Source organism: Vipera ursinii (assembly GCF_947247035.1).
Source record: "Vipera ursinii genome assembly, chromosome: Z".
Classification (NCBI taxonomy): Eukaryota; Metazoa; Chordata; class Lepidosauria; order Squamata; family Viperidae; genus Vipera; species Vipera ursinii.
This window is the reverse complement of record NC_139517.1, coordinates 11,181,712-11,205,576: the sequence shown is the minus strand read 5'-3', so window position 1 is coordinate 11,205,576 and position 23,865 is coordinate 11,181,712. Positions and strand designations below refer to the sequence as shown.

The following is a 23,865-nucleotide window of genomic DNA, read 5'->3' as shown; positions in this document are numbered from 1 at the left end:
TGTTTGAGGGGAGGGGGCATATATTTCCCTTGATATCTTTTCTCATTTGATACTTAGCAATTTCATCCATATTTAAAAAGTGAGGTTGGATACTAGGCCTTTCTCTAAAGAAATCATGCTTCCAATTTCAAGCCAGTATTTGATTTGTATTAAAAAATAAACTCCAATTCCTGTGAGGGTTTATATGATCTATATAGTATTTTGCTTTGCACTTTTAAGGAACTTAGATGAATAATAAAAATAATGTACTGAAACATTCCACAAATCTGTTGTACTGAAAAATAACAAGGAGGAAACAACTCTTAATGCATATTTAATTGTGATTTTTTTGGTTTTACAGGATATTTTTTCAGAATTACCAGCATATCCTGCCATTAGTATTTACTGTACAACAGATTAATGAAAACTCCCAACTTCTACCCATACTATATTAAAGCACATTCCACAAAATGTGTTGCACTGAAAGATTACAAATGCTGTAATAAGAAGCAGACCTTTATTATTGCTTTTTATCTTTGTTTTTTCTGCAGAATATTTTTTCAGAATTATCAGCATATCCTAGCCTTAGTGTTTGCTGTAAAAAAGATTAATGAAAACTCCCAACTTCTACCCAATGTTACACTGGGCTTCCACATTTTTAACAGCCATTTTAGTCCAGGCTGGACTTACTTTGCCTCAATGTTACTGCCTTTCACTCAGGGAAAATTCATCCCTAACTACAAGTGTGGGGTCCCAAATACCTTGGCTGCAGTCATTGGGACACCTGACATCTCTCTTCACATGGCAACTGTATTGGACATCTACAAAGTTCCTCAGGTAAGATGTGCTGAAGATATACATGATCATTTTGCCATACTTCCACAGACATTTGTATGCTTTTTTCTGTAAAAAGGGGAGGCCTTTCAGATTCCTAGTTATTATTTTCTGCTTGACTCATCATAGCAGCATGAATAAATGTCACACTGAACAGACGGTGGAGATATTTGACACAGCAAAACATTCTCCAATTCTAGACATTGAACTATAGTTCAAATTTGAAATATTCACAATGAGACTACTTCCAGGAAAAGGTATTTACTGATGACTTAATAGTTATTATATAACACAAGGGCACTCAAAGACTCAAATGAATAGTCACGTTTTCAGAGGCTCACATAGACCTTTGGAATAGCATATGCTTATCTTTCTGCAGTTGACATATGGCTCTGCTCTAGTCTTGGATGGAAAGACTCAGTCAATTTTCTTCCAACAAATGTTTCCGAATGAATCCCACCAACGCAAGGGTCTCCTGAAGTTATTGCTGTATTTTAGATGGATCTGGATTGGAATTCTTGTAGTAAAAGATGAGAAAGGAGAGAAATTTCTCCAGGAGGTTCTCCCCATATTTTCTGAGCATGGCATCTGCACTGAGTTCATAGAAGAACTCCCAAATGTAGCTTTTTACAGTGATTTTATTGATACCATGGATGAAGGGCTACATATCTACCAGGTTCTCATGAATAGCACTGCTAATGTGGTAATTTTATATGGTGAAACTCAGTCCATATCAGTTCTCAGGACTTTCCTCCAGTATTCAGAAGTGGAGGATATACCAAAGAAGAAAAAGATATGGCTTATAAATGCTCAGACTGATTATACTTCAATGGCTGTTAATAAATTTTGTGATATCCATTTCCTACATGGTGCTTTATCCTTTGCAGTTCACTCAAAGGAGATCCAAGACTTCCAGGAATTTCTTCAGAACTTAAGTCCAAACAACAACCAACAGGATTATTTTTCGAAAGATTTTTGGGAACAGGCATTTAATTGTTTCTTTGCAAACTCAAAAAATGAGACCTCTGGGAAGAAATGTACTGGACAGGAGAGGCTTGAGACTCTTCCCATGTCTGTGTTTGAAACACGCATGAGTGGACAGAGTTACAATATTTACAATGCAGTCCATGTTGTGGCACATGCGCTGCAATCTCTGTATTTATCCAAATCCAGGGGGGGAAAAGGAAGGAAACAGTTTCACAATCATATGTGGTGGAAGGTAAGTCTGTAATTAGAGTAGTCAGAAATCACCATATCTGTAATTGCAATATCTGTTGGCAAACTCTAGCAAATATTCTCTAGGGATATTGATACTAAGTCTAAAAGGTACACAATTCATTTGAAAATGTAACTGAAATCTTTTATGGGGAAAAATAACAATAAACATATACAATAAATTGGTTGCATAAGTCTGCCCACTATCTGTAAGTAGGGATATGGCTGCATTCATAATTAGCCAATCACATTCAAACTGATGGACACTAGGTAGTCAGTACACACCTGTATCAATTTAAATATCTCTAATCTAGTTTGTAGGGACACGGTGGCTCAGTGGGTTAAGACACTGAGCTTGTCGATCAGAAGGTTGGCAGTTTGGCGGGTCCAATCCTGAGTGCCGCATAACAGAGTGAGCGCCTGTTACTCGTCCCAGCTTCTGCCAACCTAGCAGTTCAAAAGCACGTAAAAATGCAAGTAGAAAAATAGGGACCACTACAATGGGAAGATAACAGTGTTCTGTGCGCCTTTGGCGTCTAGACATGCTGGCCACATAACCATGGAGACATCCTCGGACAAGCGCTGGCTCTTCGGCTTTGAAACGGAGATGAGTACCTGCCCCTAAAGTCATAAACAACTAGCACGCATGTGCGGGGGAACCTTTACCTTTACCATTAATCTAGTTTGTATAAAGTACAGCTGTTCTAGTAGGATTTTTGTGACATTTACTTAGTTGCCTGTTACAGCAAAAGCTATGATCTGCAAAGAGCATAAAAACATCAAAGGGATCTCATTGTAGGAAGGTATCAGTCAAAAGAAGGGTGCAAGTGCAAATACTAATTATGTATTATATATGACAACAATGTCCTATGTTCTTCATATGTCTGGGCTGTGGGTTAGGGTGGGAAGATGGACGATTTTTCTTACAAGGAAAAAAAAACATCCAAGCCGGGCCAAATTTAGCAAAACACCCACATTAGGTGTGACAAAAGCATGTGGGAAAATGTATTATGGTCTGATAAGTACAAAGTTGAAATTTGGGGAAGCCAAATTCATTTAACAACTATGTTGCTAACTTAACAACTGCAGTGAGCATAAAATTCCAAACAGAATTTTGAACACAAGCACAAAAATAACACTGTGCACCACCAAAGCTACAGAAAAGCCATAGCAAAGTATGTTGGTGGAAGCATTATGCTTTGGGACTGCTTTTCTCCATCTGGAACTGGGGCTTTTGTCAAGGTGGAGGGAATTATGAACAATTCCAAATATCAGTCAATTTTTGCACAAAGATTTCAGGCTTCTGCTAAAATGCTGAAGACAAAGAGAATTTTCACCTTTCTATATGATAACGACCCAAAACATACCTCAAAATCAGCAAAAGTATGGATTTATCAGAAGAAGAATAAAGTTTTGAAATGGGCAGACACCCCCAGATCAGAATCTAATTAAAAATCTGTGGACCCTGAAGAGGGCAACACACAGGAAATGCCCTGGCAAAATGAGAGATTTGGACTGCTTTGGCATGAAAGAATAGGCATAGATTGCCAAGATAAGATATGCCACGCTCAACAAAATATTAGTTTAATAGTGTGCACATTTATACAACCACATTATTATTAATTATTTCTCCGCCCAAAGTTTTTAGTTTCAGTTCAAGTGAAAAACAACAAACTAAATTGTACAGTTTATATATTATATTAAAGATGGAAAATATTCTGAAGTGATTTATCTTGGTCTGATATTTTTATATCTTTAGAACAGGGGTGTCAAACTCAATTTCATTGAGGGCTGCATCAGCATTGCAGTTGCTCTCAGCGGGCTGGGTGGGTATGGCCAGGGTGGGTGTGGCCTACTGGGTGGGTGTGGCTAGAGTGTGTATGGCCTACTGGGTGGGCGTGGCCAGCTCTACATCGTTCGCATCAAGGGTGCCTATGGGGGCCTGGACAGGAATGGGACAGATCTGAGGGTCTCTGGCAGGAGGAGGGTCTCTGGGCCAGGGCCAAGGCAGTGGGAGCCATTCCCTCACTGTTTCCAGGATGGCTTTGCGGGCTTCATGAAACCACTTCACGGGCCAGATCTGGCCCCCGGGCCTTGTGTTTGACATGTCTGCTTTAGAACCTGGCATTTTAACAGGGTATATAGCAGTGTGGTGGTTCATGAGGTTGGGATGATGGTTGACAATCAGCACATCCATGTTAGAGACTAAGGTAAAGTTAGGTAAAGTTTCCCCCGCACATGCGTGCTAGTCGTTTCCGACTCTAGGGGCCGGTGCTCATCTCCGTTTCAAAGCCAAAGAGCCAGCGCTTGTCCGAGGACGTCTCCGTGGTCATGTGGCCAGCATGACTAGACACCAAAGGTGCATGGAATGCTGTTACCTTCCCACTGTAGTGGTCCCTATTTTTCTACTTGCATTTTTATGTGCTTTCAAACTGCTAGGTTGGCAGAAGCTGGGACGAGTAACAGGCGCTCACTCTGTTACGCGGCACTCGGGATTTGACCCACCAAACTGCCGACCTTCTGATCGATTGAGCCACTGCATAGTTAGAGACTACAAAACATAATTTATTTGCCTTTTTATATTGCAATTCTATGCTAATTTTATTTCAGTGATCTGATAGTTTACCTTTAGTTCTGTTTTGGAATGACTGTCATGTTATTTGTTTGGTATTGGCCTACAACTAAAAAAATGACATATATACTATATATATATATATTGAACATATGAATTATTTTTGCCTCCCTCTGTCCTATTCTCTCTTTGTCCCTCTCTCCGTTTTGATGTATTTCAGGTTCATTCGTTTCTGAAAAGTGTCAGATTCAATAACAGTGTTGGTGAAAAGATCTCCTTTGATAAAAATGGACAATTCATTGGTGGATATGATATTATCAACTGGATCACATTCCCAAACCAGTCTTTTCTTAGGGTCAAAGTAGGAATGGTAGATCCCACAGCTCCAGCAGACAAGTTCTTCAAGATTTCTGTAGATTCCATCACGTGGCCAGTAGGCTTTAATCAGGTTAGCTGTTTGAATCTGGATTGATCTGTCTTCATTTATATACTATAAAAATGCTATTATTAATGAAAGCCTCAGAGCATCATCTCTGAATAAAGTTTGTACTAAGTGGAAATGTCCTGGAGAAAGAAAATATTATCTGTAAGAATGTTTACTTTTCTAATAGTTGGTATAGAATATTATACCCTTTATTTTGGCCCCCTCTTAATTATGAACAAAGGTTTTCATGGTTTAGAAATAAAAGCTGCCAGTTTTCATTGGTTTGTTTACTTCAAATTCAGAAGCGGAGAAAATCATCTTTAACTAACCAGCACAGAAATTGTCTTCAGAGAATGGGGATGATGGTTATGAAAGGCCACAGATGCCAATAAAGATAAATATTTAATGAATTATTATTTCAGACCCATTCCATCTCAAAATGGTGTCATTATATCACTTCTGCATCAGTCTATTTTTTTTCTGATGATTCCACCGTGTATCTCTACAAGCAATTCCTTTCCTCTCTGTATCATATCATCATCATCATCATCATCATCATCATCATCATCATCATCATCATCATCATCACCTTAAGGTGGCAGCATGTTGCTTGGCTGCAGCTGCTTCAGCTCTCAAAAGCCAGTGTTTTAATAGTGGTCCCATTGTGTTTTAAGATGGCCATCATTTTGCCAGGGCCAAAAAAGTCCACAATTACAGGACTCAGCGATTATTGTACAGTTGCACTGACACCCATCATTATGAAATGCTTTGAGAAGCTGATAAAGGACATTATTGTATCTAGCCTCCCGCCATCATTTGACCCACTTCAGTTCACTCTACAGAGGATGCTATTTCTTCTGTTCTCCATCTGAGCTTCAACACTTAGATGAAAGAAACACTTGTGCATTTGTTGTTTGTCGACTTAGTTCAGCATTTAACACAATCATTCCCCAGCATCTAGTAGACAAACTGGGCCTTTTAGGCTTAAACACTCCTTTGTGCAACTGGATTCTTGATTTTCTTATTAACACGCTGCAATGTGTGTGAACTGGAACAAATATTTCTAACACCATTTTCTTGAGCACAGGTTCTCCTCAGAGCTGCGTCCTAAGTCTGCTCCTGTTCACCTTGCTGACCCATGACTGTTGTGCTAGCTTTGCCACGAACTATATTGTGACGTTCACAGATGATACAACAGTAGTGGTCTTATTCATGATGACAATGAGGGTACTTACCGCAATGAAGTTGAGGGTTTGATGAACTGGTGTAAGGAAAACAGCCTAGTTTTAAATACTGGAAAAACCAGAGATCATTGTCAATTTCAGAAAAGGCAGGAACAGCCACACTCCTTAATAACAACAACAATAATAATAATAACAACAATAATAATAATTTGAAAGGGAGTTGCAGTTCCATTGAGGACCATATGTTGAGTACGGGCAGTCAGCCAGCTATGAATCCATCTGGTGGTGATGCTGTCTAACCCTAACTTCTTCATTCATTGATAGGCACTGCCTCTGTCTTTGTGTAATGATCCTTGTGAGACAGGATACAGCAAGGCCAAGAAAGAAGTGGAGTCCTTTTGCTGCTATGATTGCCATCTGTGTCCAGAGGGGAAAATTTCAAAAGAGAAGGGTAGGAAATTTCCAAATTTAATGGGACTAAGCCCCATTATACCCAAGGTATGAGTGTTCAAGACTATCTATAATCAATTGTACCTATTCCACTGTGTTCTTTTTCAGACAAGGATGATTGTTCTCCATGTCCCAAAGATCAATATCCCAATTCTGAGAAAAATATGTGCCTTCCAAAGCGGATCACCTTTTTGTCTTATGAAGAACCCTTGGGGATCAGTATGACTGCTCTTTCTCTTTGCTTTGCTTTAATGACAATTTTGGTAATAATAATCTTCATGAAACATAAAGACACACCTATCGTCAAAGCCAACAACCGGAATCTGACATACACTCTCTTAGTTTCCCTTCTCCATTCCTTCCTTTGTGTCTTTCTATTTATTGGGAGACCTGAAAAGATTGTGTGTCTGCTTCGACAACCAGCTTTTGGCCTCATCTTTTCTCTGGCAGTTTCTTGTGTATTGGCCAAAACCTTTGTTGTGGTTCTAGCATTCATGGCCACCAAACCTGGTTCCAAATTGAGGAAATGGGTGGGGGGAAGAATGGTAAGTTTCATTCTTCTATCCTGCTTCCTTGTTCAACTTTGTTTTTGTGCTGCATGGCTGATAACCTCTCCACCATACCCAGATACTGATATGCAGACAATGTCTGAAGAAGTCATCATGGAGTGCAATGAGGAATCGGTTATGCTCTACTGTGTTTTGGGTTTTATGGGTTTTCTTGCTCTGGTTAGCTTCTCTGCTGCTTTTCTAGCTAGGAAGTTGCCTGACAGTTTCAATGAAGCCAAATTCATCACCTTCAGCATGTTGGTCTTCTGCAGTGTTTGGCTGTGCTTTATTCCAACCTATCTAAGCACAAGGGGAAAATATATGCTGGCCGTGGAGATCTTCTCCATGATCTCCTCCAGTGCTGGATTATTGGTATGCATTTTTTCCCCCAAGTGCTTTATCATTGTGATGAGACCTGAACTGAACAATAAACATCAGCTCATGAAAAGAAAGTTTTAAGAAATCTGTTTCCCTCATATTTTTTATATCTACATGTTGAAGAACATGGAAATTTAACCCCTAAAGCAATGTGCAGATAGATTGGTATTCCGTGTTGTCTCTCCCCTGAGATTTTGATATCTCACAACAAATTGTATAAATAAACCAACAATAGCAGAACTTTACTTATTGACGTATATCAGTATATAGTGGGGCTAAGGATTGCAAGAATTCTTACTTCACTTTACAGAACAATGGGAATTGTTCCTCCTTATTTGATTTGTTACAATTTTGTTATGAATAAAAGTCTACCACTAAATATATAGATTTCATGTGAATTATTAAATTGTCTTTATTGGTCATCTTACATGCAGAATAGAATGTGTAAAAAGAAATTGAGATTAAATAGAAATGAGCCTTTGGTTAAACAGGGAGGTCCTATGAATTGTCTCTGAAGCAATCAAAACTTACAGATCCTCTGGTACACATCATATGTAGTGGTCCAGTCCCCCAATCATCTTTGTTGCTCTTCTCTGTACTCTTTCTAGAGTCTCGACATCTTTTTTACATCGTGGTGACCAAACCTGGATGCAGTATTCCAGGTGTGGCCTTACCAAGGCATTGTAAAGTGGTATTAGTACAAATATTATTATAATGCCAAAATGGACAACAAGACCAATTCAGCTACAATAGTCCTAGCAGCTAACTATGCATAATTATCAAATGGAGCAATCCTGGTTAAGGCCAGGTTTTTCTATTGTGGATCTATTCTATTGAAGGTGCTCTCTGTGCTGTTTTCATAGATCCAAAAATGACGTATAGAATAGAATAGAATAGAATAGAATAGAATAGAATAGAATAGAATAGAATAGAATAGAATAGAATAGAATAGAATAGAATAGAACTGGAAGGGACCCTGGGGGTCTTGTAGTCCAGCCCCCTGCTCAAGCAGGAGAATCTACGCCATCTCAAACAGGTGATTGTCTAGTCTTTTCTTAAAAATCTCCAGAGACGGAGCACCCAGATTTCTTAGGGTAAGCTGTTCCACTGGTTGATTGTCCTCACTCTCAGGAAGTTTCTCTTTAATTCTCCTTGATCAGTTTCCAACCATGTTTCTTGTCCTTCCCTCTGGTGCTCTCGTGAACAACCTGACCCCCTTCTGCCTTGCGGTAGCCCCTCAATACTGGGATCAACAGATTGTGGCAAATGGTTTTTCCTTTATTACCACTAGCTCCTGCAATTATAGGTAGTTCCTGAGTTACAATGTATTGCTAAGTGACAGGTGAAAGATAACAGGGGCATCGCCATGGTCACAACCTGGACTCAGAGTTCGGATGGTCAGGGAGCCCCTCCCATTCATATGACTGAACAGATCATATTTTGTGTGCTTGGCAATTGACCTGCACTTATAGCTGTTTGCAGCACCTAGCAGTCAGGTGACCTTATTATTTTATTTTATTATTTTAGTCTAGTCCAGTCTATTCTAGTCTGACTCCAATATTATTCAGTTTTTAAATTAAAAATATGGTTTGAGTCTATACCAAACTATCCCTCTGTTCTGTGGCTAGTAAACCCATTTCCACTCAGCTGTGTCATGTAGTTGTCTGTTTCACAATGCAGTTTTCATGAATTCGCATCATACGACAAAATAGGCCAATCTGAAACAGTCAACCACATGACAACTAAGAAGTGCAATAAACCTATTCATTTCTGGAAGAATGCATAATCTTACTGGAATGGAATGGAGTAGAGAGTGAGGAATGTGTAGTGTAGTGTAGTGTAGTGTAGTGTAGTGTAGTGTAGTGTAGTGTTAGAATAGAATAGAATAGAATAGAATAGAATAGAATAGAATAGAATAGAATAGAATAGAATAGAATAGAATAGAATAGAATAGAATAGAATAGAATAGAATAGAATAGAATAGAATAGAATAGAATAGAATAGAAAGTGGAGTGGAGTGGAGCGGAGTGGAGCAGAGAGGAGAGGAGAGGAACAGGCATTCAGTTGTTTCTTCTCAAAGTAAAAAATGGAGGAGTCTGAGAAAAAATGTACCAGACAGGAGAGGCTTGGGACCCTTCCCACATCTTTGTTTGAAACACACCTGTGTGGCCAGAGTTACAATATTTAGAATGCAGTCCATGTTGTCGGGTATGTACAGTGGTGGGATTCAGCCAGTTCGCACCACTTCAGCAGAACCAGTAGCTAATTTTTTGTTGCCCAGGCCCAGAATGGATTTCTGGAAGAGACATCTACACAGACAACCGGTTGTTCACCTATTTGAATCCCACCACTGGGAATGTAGATTTTAGGGTTATTTGTCTTTCTAATCTCATCAGCTTCTAGCTTCCTGGCTCCAACCTTTCTGAATAGGATTATTAAATCTGCATTTCTACAGAGCTGGCCTCTGGCTGGGGGAGAGGGGCTGGGGCTGGTTTCTGTCTTTTAAGATTTTCTTTCTCTATTATTGTACTCCTTTGGGAAATATAATATTCTGCTTTTTAATATTCCCCAAAGTATTTCCTTCTCTAGGAGGGTCAGTGGATGCTGATTTCCAACAGTATGCTGATATTAAAATTGTAAATGGCATTGTTCAAAAGTTTAACCACATATCTTCTGTCTGGGAAATTAACTGCCTGTCAATCCCAGAACCAAGAGTGACACATGGTGATTCTTCCATGCTGATTTCTTATTGTTTTACAATTATAAACTCTTGCCAATCTGAGCACAAGGCTATCAGTATGTACAATATACTCTGTGAATTATTAGGGAGGGGCTATCTTCATTTTCTTTCTCTCAGACATAACATCCATACTAAATTGCCTTTTACCTATCTGAAATGCATCCCTTTCATCCTGGGAATCCACTTCCTTATTACATTCCATCACTCTGCCATAAATCCAGTCTATAGATAAATGGAAGGAGGTGATCTACTCCCTCCACAATATATGCTGAAGCAATTTTTCCCCCCTAGATGCTTTATTTGGAATAATTGCATTTAGTCAGACAAAGTTCTTTGATTGATGAAAGTACAATTATGTTCATATTTTTTTGCATTTGATGAGGATCTTCCCATACAATCCATGTGTGGAAGAAGGACTAATAGTTATTGTTATGTTCTGGGCTCATGAGTAATACCATGTGGGTTGCTGGAGCATCTAACGGCTCTCCAGCAACCCAGACTACAAGTCTCCAGTGCTGCTATTGGCTATCCCTAGGCGGCAATGGTTGCTTCAAACCTATTGGCTGCCACCTAGGGGTTAGACTATATATTGAGGCTAGTTGCAGCCATTTCCCCAGTTCTGACTGCACGAAATAAACCATGAGTTTTCCTGTACTCAGTTGCCTCGTCTTCCTTCCTGCACCACAACAGTTATAATGTGACATGATTATTCAAAAAAAGATTCAGTCTACTGTACTCTGGCATATAGTTCCCATGTCTTAATAGAGCATTTGAAAGTCACCTGCATTTCTACACAGAGATATTCACAACAACGCATGCATAGTTTTCGAGCAAATGCATGGAGAAGAACGAGAACAGTCTTATATGCTTCCAGGACAAGGCTCTAGGAGTCAATGTGTTTTTAACATCTCAGGCATTTAACAGAATAGGACCAAGGCAGCCAAAGGATGAAACAATATGTTACAAAATGAGAGTTCAAAATAACATACTGCCTTGGTTCTCTTTTATTAAGGGATGAAAGAATTACAGATTTGAAATGGATATTTAAGCCATCAAATCCAACCTGCATTTGCTGCACTATTTCAAGTGAAGCTCCAGCAGATGTTGATTCAGCGTCTTTTTGAATCCATCCAATTGATCATCAGTTCCCACTTCCTAACCTCTTTTACTCAGACTTTATTTCTTACAGTAAATAAAAGGTTTACATACCTCTGTTAAGAAACTCAAATACTTTGGCCACCTAATGAGAAGGAAGGACTCACTGGAGAAGAGCCTAATGCTGGGAAAGGCTGAGGGCAAGAGAAGAAGGGGACGACAGAGAATGAGGTGGCTGGATGGAGTCACTGAAGCAGTAGGCGTGAGCTTAAATGGACTCCAGAAGATGGTAGAGGACAGGAAGGCCTGGAGGAACATTGTCCATAGGGTCGCGATGGGTCGGACACGACTTCGCAACTAACAACAACAACCCCTGTTAAAATGCCAGGTTTTGAGATGCAAAAATGTCAGATCAAGATAAATCACTTCAGAATTTTTAATCTATCTTTAATCTTAATCCACTTTTAATCTAATCTTAATCCATCTTTAATCTAACACCTAAGGTGTGCACCTCACCTAAGGAGGGTATCCCAAAGTGTACACTTCAAATTAAATTGAATTGAAATTAAATCTTAGGTGTACAATTCAATTGAAAAAGAATCTGAAATCTTTTGTGGGGGGAAAATAACAATAAACATGTACAATAATTTGGTTGCCTAAATGTGCACATCCTATTATAGGTAGGGATGCGGCTGTATTCAGAATTAACCACTCACATTTAAACTGATGGTAAATAAGAACTGCCCATGTAACAATTCAAAAGCATGCAAATATGAGTAGATACCACTTCAGTGAGAAGATAAGTGTTCTATATGTCATGCCAGCTAGATCACCATGGAAGTGTCTTCAGACAATGCTGACTCCCTTGGTTAAGAAGAAGAGATGAGCACTGCCCCTAGGGTAAGTCTCAATTGGACAGAGGAAACCTTTACCTGTACCTTCATAGTAACAGAATCCTACAATACTAAATATGTTTAACTCTCTCTCGTATTCTCTTTCTTTGATGTGGGCTTGTATGAAATGACTCCTCCTAGGGAAATGATCCTGAGCAGATCTAGGTTGACATAACTTGATATGCCTTATGATCATTTTTCTCTATCTTTCGAATATAAGATTATATATTCAAATATACAAGAGCAGGATAAAAAATAATGTAGCAGAAAAAATATGTCTTACTGTGTATGTGGTGTGCATACATACTGTACATATATACATATACCTATACCTATTCCTTTTCATTTACATTTTCTTTTATTTTGTTATTATCTTGCTTATAGTTTGTTGGATTGTAACTGCAATAGTTCAAATCAAACTTTAGCAAGGCAATAGTAAGTATAAGGCCATATAGAAGTAAGAATAGTATTAAACTTTTGTAGCCTTATGCATCCTTGTATTTCTTATATATTTATAAGAGGTCATCTAGTTTAAAGTAGCTTTCTCAATTAAACTAATACCGTATTTTCCGGTGTATAAGACGACCCGGCGTATAAGACGACCCCCGACTTTTAAGAAGATTTTCAAGGTTTTTCATCTTATACGCCGGAAAATACTTACATGCCAGTTGCCAACTGTCCGACACAAGCCCCATTCAGCCCCGTCTGATGCAGATGGTGCAAAGCCTCCCTTTAGAAGCCCAAAGGGGCTTTTCCTTCCACCCACCCATTTGAGAGCACATTTGCAGATGGAGCAGCCGCGCGTCTGAAGCCAAGCCCCACCCAGGAGGCGGTCAGCCAGGTGGGCTCGGAAGACGCGCTGGAGAGGCGGGCTTGGGGCAGCCATGCCGAGGCCAGCTGGCGAGGGCCGCTGCGTGGTCTGCGGGCGAGAGGGGCGCCAGGCCCGCCAGAAGTCCCCGGAAGTTCCTGGAACTTAGAATGGCCTGGCGGCAGGCAGGCGCTCCCTCCCCAGGGGGGATGCAGGGGAGGCGTCCTACGGGGAGGTGGTGCAACCACCCCACCAGCGCCTGGGGTCCAGCTCCACCCCACGGAAGGCGGCTCTTGGGCCCCTGCGGGGAAGAGGGGCTGCTGGGGGGGCTCTTGCCTTCGAGCTCTGGCCGGGAGTACGCCTCTCAGCCCAGGAGGCTCTTCTCAGGGGAGGGCACAGGGGACGTGCAAAAGGGGCCGTTTCACCTGAGGGCTCCTAGGCCTTGTGGGGAGCGGCGAGGGGGCCAATTGCACCTGCGCATACAAGACCCGCAAAGGCGAGAGCGGAGGGCCGCCCTGCCCTCCCTGTCCGTCGCAGAGGAAGCGAAGGCCCGACTGGCCCCGCTGGCCCTCCCGCTGCTCCCGTGCTTCTGCCAGCCCCCGAGGCACAGCGTTTCCCAGGCGGCAGGTAGCGTCGGAGGGCAGCCGCCACCCGGCCATGGCCAGTGCCCTTCCTGCTTCCCCCCCAGGCCTTGAACTTCTCCCATTGGGCACAGGGCGGGGCAGCTCCGCCCGCAGCCTCTTTTTTACAACTCATGTGCCGCTTCCCTCTCACTGTCGGCCGAGGCGTGCTCGGCCCGGGCTCCCGGTCCCTCTTCCCGGCCGGCTTTCCGCCCTGCCCTGCATGGAGCTAGACTGGGCGTGCAGCCTCTCGGTGTGGCTGCTTTTCCTGGGCAGCCTGGCGGTGCGGCTCCTGCGCTTGGACCTGTTGCTGAGCCAGTGGCTGCTGCTGCGCATGGGGCTGCTGGCCGTCCTGCAGGCGATGGGCCAGGCCATCTTGCCGCTGCCCCTCAGCGCCGCGCTCACGGCGGCTGCCTGCTGGCTCGTCTCGGCCAGCACCGCCCGGCGGAAGCGCATCCCCACGAGGGGGAGAGCAGTGCTGGTGACGGGTGAGTCCGGAGGGCGCGAGGCCCTCCCCTCGGGCCAAGAGCCAACGGGCAGCACCGCCTTCGCATGGGGAGAGCCGCCCGACGCTCCCGCCCAACCGTGTCCCGGAGCCGCGCCGGAGATAGCTTGGTTGCGCGGGGCGGCCTGGCTTTGCAAGAACAGGGACACTCAACTGATTTATGTTTTTTTTTCCCAGCGTATAAGATGACCTGGCATATAAGACGACCCCCCAACTTTTGAGAAGATTTTCATGGGTTAAAAAGTCGTCTTATACGCCGGAAAATACGGTAAGTGTAATTTTTTTTGCTTTTTATTTTGCAATTCTATGCTAATTTTATTTCATTAATCTGAAATAATCTACTCCTATTTTGGAATAACTGTTATTTGTTTAGTATTGGCCTACAACTGAAAAAAGTGTTTATAATTTCTTTAAAAAGTCCTACATTTATGTTTTTGACTATATAAATTATTTCTCCTACTCTCTATCCTATTCTCTCGTCATCCCTCTCTGTGTATTGCTGTATCTCAGGTTCATTCATTTCTGAGAAATGTCAGATTCAACAACAGTGTGGGTGAAAAGAGAATTCATTGGTGGATATGATATTATCAATTGTAACACAGTCCCAAACTAGTCCTTTCTTAGGGTAAAAGTTGAAGTGGTAGATCCCAAAGCTCCAGCAGACAAGTTCTTCAATATTTCTGTAGATTCCATCATGTGGCCAGTAGGCTTTAATCAGGTTAGCTTTTTGAATTGAGAATGATCTGTCTTCATTTATATACTATAAAAATATGATTATTAATGAAAGTCTCAGAGCATCATCTCTGAATAAAGTCTGTACTAAGTAGAAATGTCCTGGGGAAAGAAATCATTATCTGTAAGAATGTTTACTTTTCTAATAATTGGTATAGAATATTGTACCCTTCACTTTGGCCCTCTATTAATTATGGACAATGGTTCTCATGGTTTTGAATTCAGAAGCTACAAAAACCATCTTTAACTAACCAGCATAGAAATTGTCTTTGGAGAATAGGGATTATGTTTATGAAAGGCCATGGATAATTGCATCTCAAAAAGATGCCATCACACTATTTCTACTTATTAATCTAATTTCATGCTATTGATTCCACAGTAACAATATCACTCCAAGCACTTCCTTTCCCCTCTATATCCTAAAATATTCTTCTTCATTAATTAATAGGCATTACCTGTATCTCTATGTAATGATCCTTGTGAGAGAGGATACAGCAAGGCAATGAAAGAAGGAGAGTCATTTTGCTACTATGATTACCATCTGTGTCCAGAGTGGAAAATTTCAAAGGAGAAAAGGTAGGGAATTTCCAAATATAATGGGACTAAGCCATTAGAATATAACATTATCTGTAATCAACTATATCAATTCCACTGTGTTCTTTTTCAGACATGGATAACTGCTCTCCATGTGCAGAAGATCACTATCCAAATCCTGACCTTTTTGTCATATGAAGAATCCTTGGGGATCAATCTAACTGTTCTTTCTCTTTGTTTTGCTTTAATGACAATTTTTTGGTAATAATAACCTTCATGAAACAAAAATTATTACAGCTGTAACCCCAGTTGGGCCTGTTCCCCAATTGCCCATCATGCTCTCTCCCATTTACTTTCAGAAGCTCTCTGGACCTCATGTTGTGGAAGGAAGCCAGGGTTTTTTTGCCTCCAGGCCATATGGCAATGATCCAAATTTTGTCCTGTCCATTTGTGAGTGGGACAAAATGGCAGCCACCAGACTGTGGAGACCTTGTTAAGGCAGGTGAACAAAGTAGTTTATCTCTGGACTGTGCAGCAGTCTGAATATGGCCGCCATTTTGTACCCACCTATAAATAGGCAGGGGACAAAATGGTGGCCACCAGACAAGGTGCTTCATTCATTTGCCTTAAAGTGCTGCAGAAATTTCTGAATGCTGCAGAGTGCAGAGTTTGTTCAGGCAGCAAAATGAATGAGTTTATCCCTGGACCATGTAGCAATGGCCTGAATGCGACAAAATGTGCTACCATGCCATGCAGCCACAAAAAAGGAAGTGCAGTCCTCTGAAAGTTCTCAGAGTTCTTCAAAAGGTGAGGAGAAAAAGTGTTTGGTAGGAATTAGGCCTAAGGCCTCAGAGAAACTGATGGGAGCGGGAAAAGGCCTGAATGGACCCAAGGGGTGAGAAGTAGAGCATGGGTTATTTCAGGGGTGGAGAGGCCTTCAGAGGGCTAGGGCAGGTGGGCCTGAGCCTGTAGTAGGTTTCTAACAGCCTCCACCACCCAGGAGGCAACCTACACTTCACTTAATGATCCACACATTCATTTTATGTTTCATTGGAGTGAGCAGAGATGGGGGAGGGTGTTAAGTGACATGTGTCATCTAATAACAGCCATGACATGCGACTATAATGGATGAGGCCCATTGCAGTTGTATCTTGATGACTACCTGTAATTATAATGGAATGGAGTATAATAGAGAGTGGAATAATTTAGTTTAGTGTAATGGGAGAACAAAACAGAAAAGAACGAATCTATATCAATGCCTATACTTTGCTATAAGGTTTTAATGATTTTATTTCTGTCTTGTGGCTCCTGGGTTCCTCTTCTGGAGGCCCTAAATGTTTTGAAGGTGTTCACATATGTGACCGTCTCATGATCATTATCGAATTAACCAGTATGTCTTTTGCAAATCCTATGAGACTCCATGGAAAAAGGAGGAACTGACTGACCTTGAAGGATGCTGTTATGTACTGGGCTTGTGGTGTTACACCACATGCATTGCTGGAGTGGCTAACGGCTCCCCAGTAACCTAGACTAGCCATCTCCGGTCCTGTAATTGGCTAGCCCCAGGCGGCAAGAGTGGGTTCAAACCTATTGGCTGCCGCCTAAGGGCTAGACTATATATTGTGGATGGTTGCAGCCCAAGCTTCAGTACAGTTCTAGCAAGAATAAAGAATGAGTTATCTTGTACTCAGCCTTGTGTCTTCCTTCCTGCACCTAAGAGCTCACGACTTAACAGATGCTATTTATTGTCCCCAGTCCAACCCATGGCTGGGAGCTCCAAAACTCTCTGAGTGAATTTGATAGTATGATTCCTTCTCTCGTTCTGCCTGAAAAACATCTTAAGAAGAGAAGTCATTTTGATTTACTTCAAAGATCTTCTTGCAGACAGAGGCATTGGTTCACAGAAAGAAGACATTCATGCAAGTTCTTGGTATTTATGGAGTTACTGTTAATAGGATTGTCTGAAGTGGTGTGCAAGGATCTTAGTCCTCACTATGACTTCGATGAGCCTCTTCCTATTCAGCACACATATCATCAGCTTAGAGACATTAATGTTGCTGGTATTATTTCTGCATTCTTTACATTTTCTAATCCCATCGATTTCAGTCAACATCCTTTTCAGGGATTTCTAAATGAAGTTGTGTAAGTACATCATCAATTTACTGTCATGCTCTGGACATTGTAGTTAAAGCACAGGATGCTTGAAATGTTCTCCTCTACTGACAAAACCTCCAGAAAGAAACACCTTTATAAGACACACAGACACACACACACATTCATAGATTTTCACGGGTACAGGTATGTACAGGTATGGCATATTCGGGTCTTTTCCCGTGTAAGATTGAGGTTGTCTTGGCGATGTTTCTATGAGGTCCCACTTGTCATCTTCAGGCTGGTGTCTTCAGCTTCGTGCTTTGCACAAGCATGAAGCTGAAAACACCAGCCTGAAGATGACGAGTGGGACCTCGTCAAAATGTCGCCAAGACACCCTCAAACTTACACGGGAAAAGACCCGAATACACCAAGACCTATATCTTTATCTATATCTACAGTATATCTATATCTATATCTATATCTATATCTATATCTATATATCTATATCTATATCTATATCTATATCTATATCTATATCTATCTATATCTATATCTATATCTATATCTATATCTATATCTATATCTATATCTATATCTATATCTATATCTATATCTATATCTATATCATCTATATCTATATCTATCTATCTATCTATCTATCTATCTATCTATCTATCTATCTATCTATCTATCTATAATGTACACCATAATTTATGAAGATGCAACTACCAATAAGAAAGGGGGGATATTTCCCATGATAATTTTTTTAATTTGATATTTCTGCAATTCAGCAATTTATAAACTATTAAACATTGGGGTTGGATATTGGACATTTTTCATGTTTGCAGAAATAGTGCTTCCAATTTCAGCATAGGTTTGCTTTAAAAAATAATCCACATATATACCTGTAGAGGTATATATGTACTAGTATTATGCTTTGCATCTTCCTGGATCTGAATTAAACAGTAAAGATATAACACTAAAACTCATTCCGTAAAGTGTATTGTACTGAAGGGTTGGAAGTACCATAAGATGAAGCAGACATTTCTACATGCATTTTTGTCTTTATTTTTTTACAGAGTAATTTTTCAGAATTACCAACATATCCTGGCCTTAGTTTTTACTCTAAAAGAGATCAATGAAAATCTCCAGATTCTACCCAATGTCACATTGGGCTTCCAAATCTTTAATAGCAATTTTAGTCCAAGCTTGACATACTTTGCCTCAATGCTTCTGCCTTTCACTCAGGGTAAATTCATCCCTAACTACAAGTGTGGAGTCCCAAAAATGCTGGCTGCAGTCATTGGGGCACCTGACATCTCCCTTCACATGGCAACTATATTGTGCATCTACAAATTTCCTCAGGTAAAGATGAGTTGAAGATATAACTTATCATTTTGTCTGTATTTTCTCTTTCTAAAAAGGAGAGAACATTCATATTTCTTGCTATATATATATATATTTTGCTTGCTAGGATCAGTATAGCAACATCAATAATTGTAACTCTGAACAGATAGTGGTGATGTTTGCCACAGAAAAACACACCCCAATTTCAGACTCTGAATTAAGTTTCAAATTTCAATGATTCATAATGAGAATATTTCCAGAAAAAGGCATTTATGGATACCCTAAGAAGAATATCTTGGTTGATATTCCTAAATAAATGTTTTACTCTATAAGAACAAGGGCACCCAAAGACTCAAATGAATATACATGTTTTCAGAGACTCACACGGACCTTTGGAATTCCATATGTTTGTCTTCCTCTAGTTGACCTATGGCCCTGCTCCTGTCATGGATAAAGAGACTCAAGCAGCTTTCTTCCAACAAATGTTTCCAGATGAATCCCACCAACATAAGGGCCTCCTGCAGTTATTGCTGTATTTTAGATGGATCTGGATTGGAATTCTTGTAGTAAAGGATGAGAAAGGAGAGAAATTTCTCGAGGAGATGCTCCCAACATTTTTTGAGCATGGTATCTGCACTGAATTCATAGCAGAGTTCCCAAATGTAGCTTTTTACAGTGATTTTACTGATTTCATAGACGAAGGACTACATATATACCACATTCTCATGAACAGCACAGCCAATGTGATAATTTTATATAGTGAAATCCAGTCCTTAGCAACTCTGAGATGTTTCCTCCAGTTTTCAGAAGTGGAGGATATACCAAGGAAGAATAAGATCTGGCTTATAACTGTTCAGACAGATTACACCTCTATTGTCATTCATAAATCTTTGGATATCCATTTCCTACATGGTGCTTTATCCTTTGCAGCTCACACAAAGGATGTCCAGGACTTCCAGGAATTTCTTCAAAACTTAAATCCAAACAACAACCAACATGATCATTTTCGGAAAGATTTTTGGGAACAGGCATTTGATTGTTTCTTTGCAAACTCAAAAATGGAGAAGTATGAGAAAAAATGTACTGGACTGGAGAGGCTTGAGACCCTTCCCACATCGGTATTTGAAACACACATGAGTGGCCAGAGTTACAATATTTACAATGCAGTCTATGCTGTGGCACATGCTTTACAATCTCTTTATACAGTCAAATCCAGGGGAAAAACAATAGCAAAAGAAGGAAGGAAACAGTTTCACAATCAAGTGTGGTGGCAGGTAAGTCTGTAAGTAGAATAATGTGTAAACCACCATATCTGTAGATGCAGCATCTCTACATAAGCTCTAATCAATAATATTCTCTTGGGCTATAGACATTTGGTGAAAAATGAGGTGTAGGAAAGGATTAACCAACTGAAATATTTATACGCTTGTACTGAATTTTTTTTATGGAATTCTATAAAATTACAGCCACATCTCTTAGAGCTGTAAAGCTTCTTGGATGAGAAGTGAAACATCTTCAAAGAAAAACAAGAAAGTCCAGTTGCATCTTGAAAAAAACACCTTTCCGACAACCATGACCTGGACGATTGAGAATCTCCATAGACATTTAGGGATACAGATATTTCCCCATTCACAACCCATTAGCTGGGTTGGGAGAGGAGCCTGATTTCCTTAGTTTTTTGCTAGATGGCCAGGAATTAGCTTATCACACTTTGTAGCCCAGTTCTTTATGTGAGCCATGATTGAATAAAGACCTGAGCATCAAGCAATGGGGTGAACTCCTGTCCTCGCCAAACCTCCCTAACAGTTTGAAGGCATGCAATTTTAAGTAGATATATACTTCAGTACTCCATGATGTCATGCTGGCCATATGACCATAGACATTGTCTTTGGATAGTGCTGGCCCAATGACCCTTGAAATGGAGATGGGCATCACCCCTGGTAACAACTAGCAGAGTAAAATCCTCAGAGTCTCTTATCTTTTCCTTTAAGTATAGGATAATGTATACAAATATGTGAATCAATAAGAAGATAAAAATATAGTGTAACTAAAAAGTATACTTGAGTGTGTGTATTTGCAGGTGGGTGGGTATACGTACAGTACATACATACATATTGTGTATACTTTTTCCAATTACAATTTCTTTTATATTGTTATTTTCTTTCTCCTAGTTTGTTGTATTGTAGCTGCAATATTTCAGTCATACTTTAGCATGGTTATAGCAAGTATAAGACTCTTTATAAGTAAGAATAGTATTAAACTTTTATAGCCTTATACATCTTAGTATTTCTTATATATTTATCAAAAGTAATCTGGATTAAGTAGCTTTAGAAATGAAACTACCTAGTTTTATTTTTTCCCCACTGGGTTTATTTATTTATTGAAATTCTATGTTAATTTCATTTCAGTAATCTGATATTGTACATCTACCCTTTTTCTGGAATGATTGTTATGTTATTTGTTTAACACTGGCCTAAAATTAAAATTTAAAAAAATGTTTATATTTGCTTTTGTTTAAAGAAACATCAGAGATATGTTTTGAACTATGTCCTTTTCTCCTCTGACTGTCTCTGTATTTCAGGTTCACTCTTTTCTGAGAAGTGTCAGATTCAACAACAGTGTTGGTGAAAAGATCTCCTTTGATAAAAATGGAAAATTTATTGGTGGATTTGACATTATCAATTGGATCACATTCCCAAACCAGTCCTTTCTTAGGGTCAAAGTTGGAGTGATAGATCCCACAGCTCCAGCAAACAAGTTCTTCAATATTTCTGTAGATTCTATCATGTGGCCAGTAGGCTTAAATCAGGTTAGCTGTTTGAATCTAAATTGATATGCCTTTATTTATATAGCATAAAAATGCCTTTATTGATGAAAGTCTCGGAGCATCATCTCCGACTAGTCTTAAGTACAAATGTCCTGAGGAAGGAAACATTATCTGTAGTTGGTATTGAATATTGTACCATTTACTTTGGCCCTCTGTTAATTATGGACAATGTTTTTCAAGGCAGTGTACTAGATTCATCAGTCTGGAGATTTCAAAATTCATAGGTTGAGAAAACCATCTTTAAGTAATCAGTACAGAAATTGTCTTTGATGATGGATATAGAAAGCCATCAATACCAATAACTGTAGATATTTAAAGAATGATTATTTTGGACCAAATGCTCTAAAGTGATGTCATCACCTCACTTCTGCTTATCAATCTTTTTTTTCCTGTTGTTTCTACACTCACAGTATCACTCCAAGCACTTTCTTTCCATTCTATATCTTAAAATATTATTCTTCATTCATTGATAGGCATTACCTTTATCTTTGTGTAATGATCCTTGTGAGACAGGACACAGCAAGACCAAGAAAGAAGGGGAGTTCTTTTGCTGCTATGATTGCCGTCTATGTCCAGAGGGGAAAATTTCAAAGGAGAAGGGTAGGAAATTTCCAAATATAATGGGAGAAAGCCATAAGGATAGAACACTGTCTATAATGCACTATATCAATTCCATGTGTTCTTTTTCAGACATGGATGACTGCTCTCCATGTCCAGATGATCATTATCCAAACCTCCAGCGAAATATGTGCATTCCAAAGCGGATCTCATTTTTGTCCTATGAAGAACCATTGGGGATCAGTCTGACTATTCTTTCTCTTTGTTTTTCATTAAAGACAACTTTGGTAATCACAATCTTTGTAAAACATAAAGACACCCCAATCGTCAAAGCCAACAACCGAAATCTCACTTATACACTCCTAGTTTGCCTCTTCCTGTCTTTCCTTTGTGTCTTTCTATTTATTGGGAGACCTGATAAGATTGTATGTCTCCTTCAACAACCATATTTTGGCCTAATCTTTTCTGTGGCAGTTTCTTGCATATTGGCCAAAACCTTTGTTGTGATTCTAGCATTCTTGGCCACCAAACCTGGTTCCAAATTGAGGAAATGGGTTGGGGGAAGAATGGTCAGTTTCATTTTACTATCCTGTTCCCTTGTTCAAATATGTTTTTACACCGTGTGGCTGACAACATCCCCACCGTACCCCTATTTTGATATGCAGTCAATATCTGAAGAACTGATCCTGGAGTGTAATGAAGATTCAGTCATATTCTACTGTGTTTTAGGTTTTATGGGTTTTCTTGCTCTGGTCAGCTTTTCTGCTGCTTTTCTAGCTAGGAAGTTGCCTGACAGTTTCAATGAAGCCAAATTCATCACCTTCAGCATGTTGGTCTTCTGCAGTGTTTGGCTGTGCTTTATTCCAACCTATTTAAGCACAAGGGGAAAATATGTGGTGGCCGTGGAGATCTTCTCCATGATCTCCTCCAGTGCTGGATTATTGGTGTGCATCTTCCTTCCCAAGTGTTTTATCATTGTGATGAGACCTGAACTGAACAATAAATATCAGGTTATGAAGAAAAAGTTTTAACCACTCTTTCCATTTGCCTTATATCCTTTATATGTAGATTTTGTAGATCTGTTCCACTTGTACATTTAAAATAGAGAACAATGTGCAGTTAGATTTGATTTGCTATGTTTCAGTACTTTTCCTGTACCTGATATTTGGATAGCTTTTTTCTTCTGGAAGTTAATTTTAAATAGGGATCATAAAAATATATGTATAAATAAATAAATGTTCAAATTGATTTATTGACATATTTCAGTATGTGATGTTGAGCTCTGACTAAATATATAGGATAAATATGAATAATAAATTTGTCTGTACTGGTCACCTTAATTCATATGGACCCTATAATAGGGTTAAATATAAATAAGGCTTTTGTTTAAATATGGAAAGTGTTGTGTACTGGGTTCTTTTCTTGAAGGAAGAGACGAGGCGAGTGAGTTCATGAGAGTCAGGCTGACTCGAATTGCTCTGGCTGGCCATTCCAGGTCGGCACAAGCCAAAGTCCATTGTTGGATTAG

The 23,865-nt window shown here is 39.9% G+C and overlaps 1 protein-coding gene across 1 annotated transcript; it reads left to right on the top strand.

Moving 5' to 3' along the window:
- Positions 1-678: 678 nt before the first annotated feature.
- On the top strand, positions 679-23,368 carry LOC310649136 (vomeronasal type-2 receptor 26-like; the record flags this gene model as incomplete). Its single annotated transcript, XM_083377420.1, has 3 exons — positions 679-816; positions 18,854-18,970; positions 22,616-23,368. 3 exons carry the CDS (start codon positions 679-681, stop codon positions 23,366-23,368), a joined length of 1,008 nt encoding a protein of 335 aa, XP_083233546.1.
- Between the last annotated feature and the right edge of the window lie 497 nt (positions 23,369-23,865).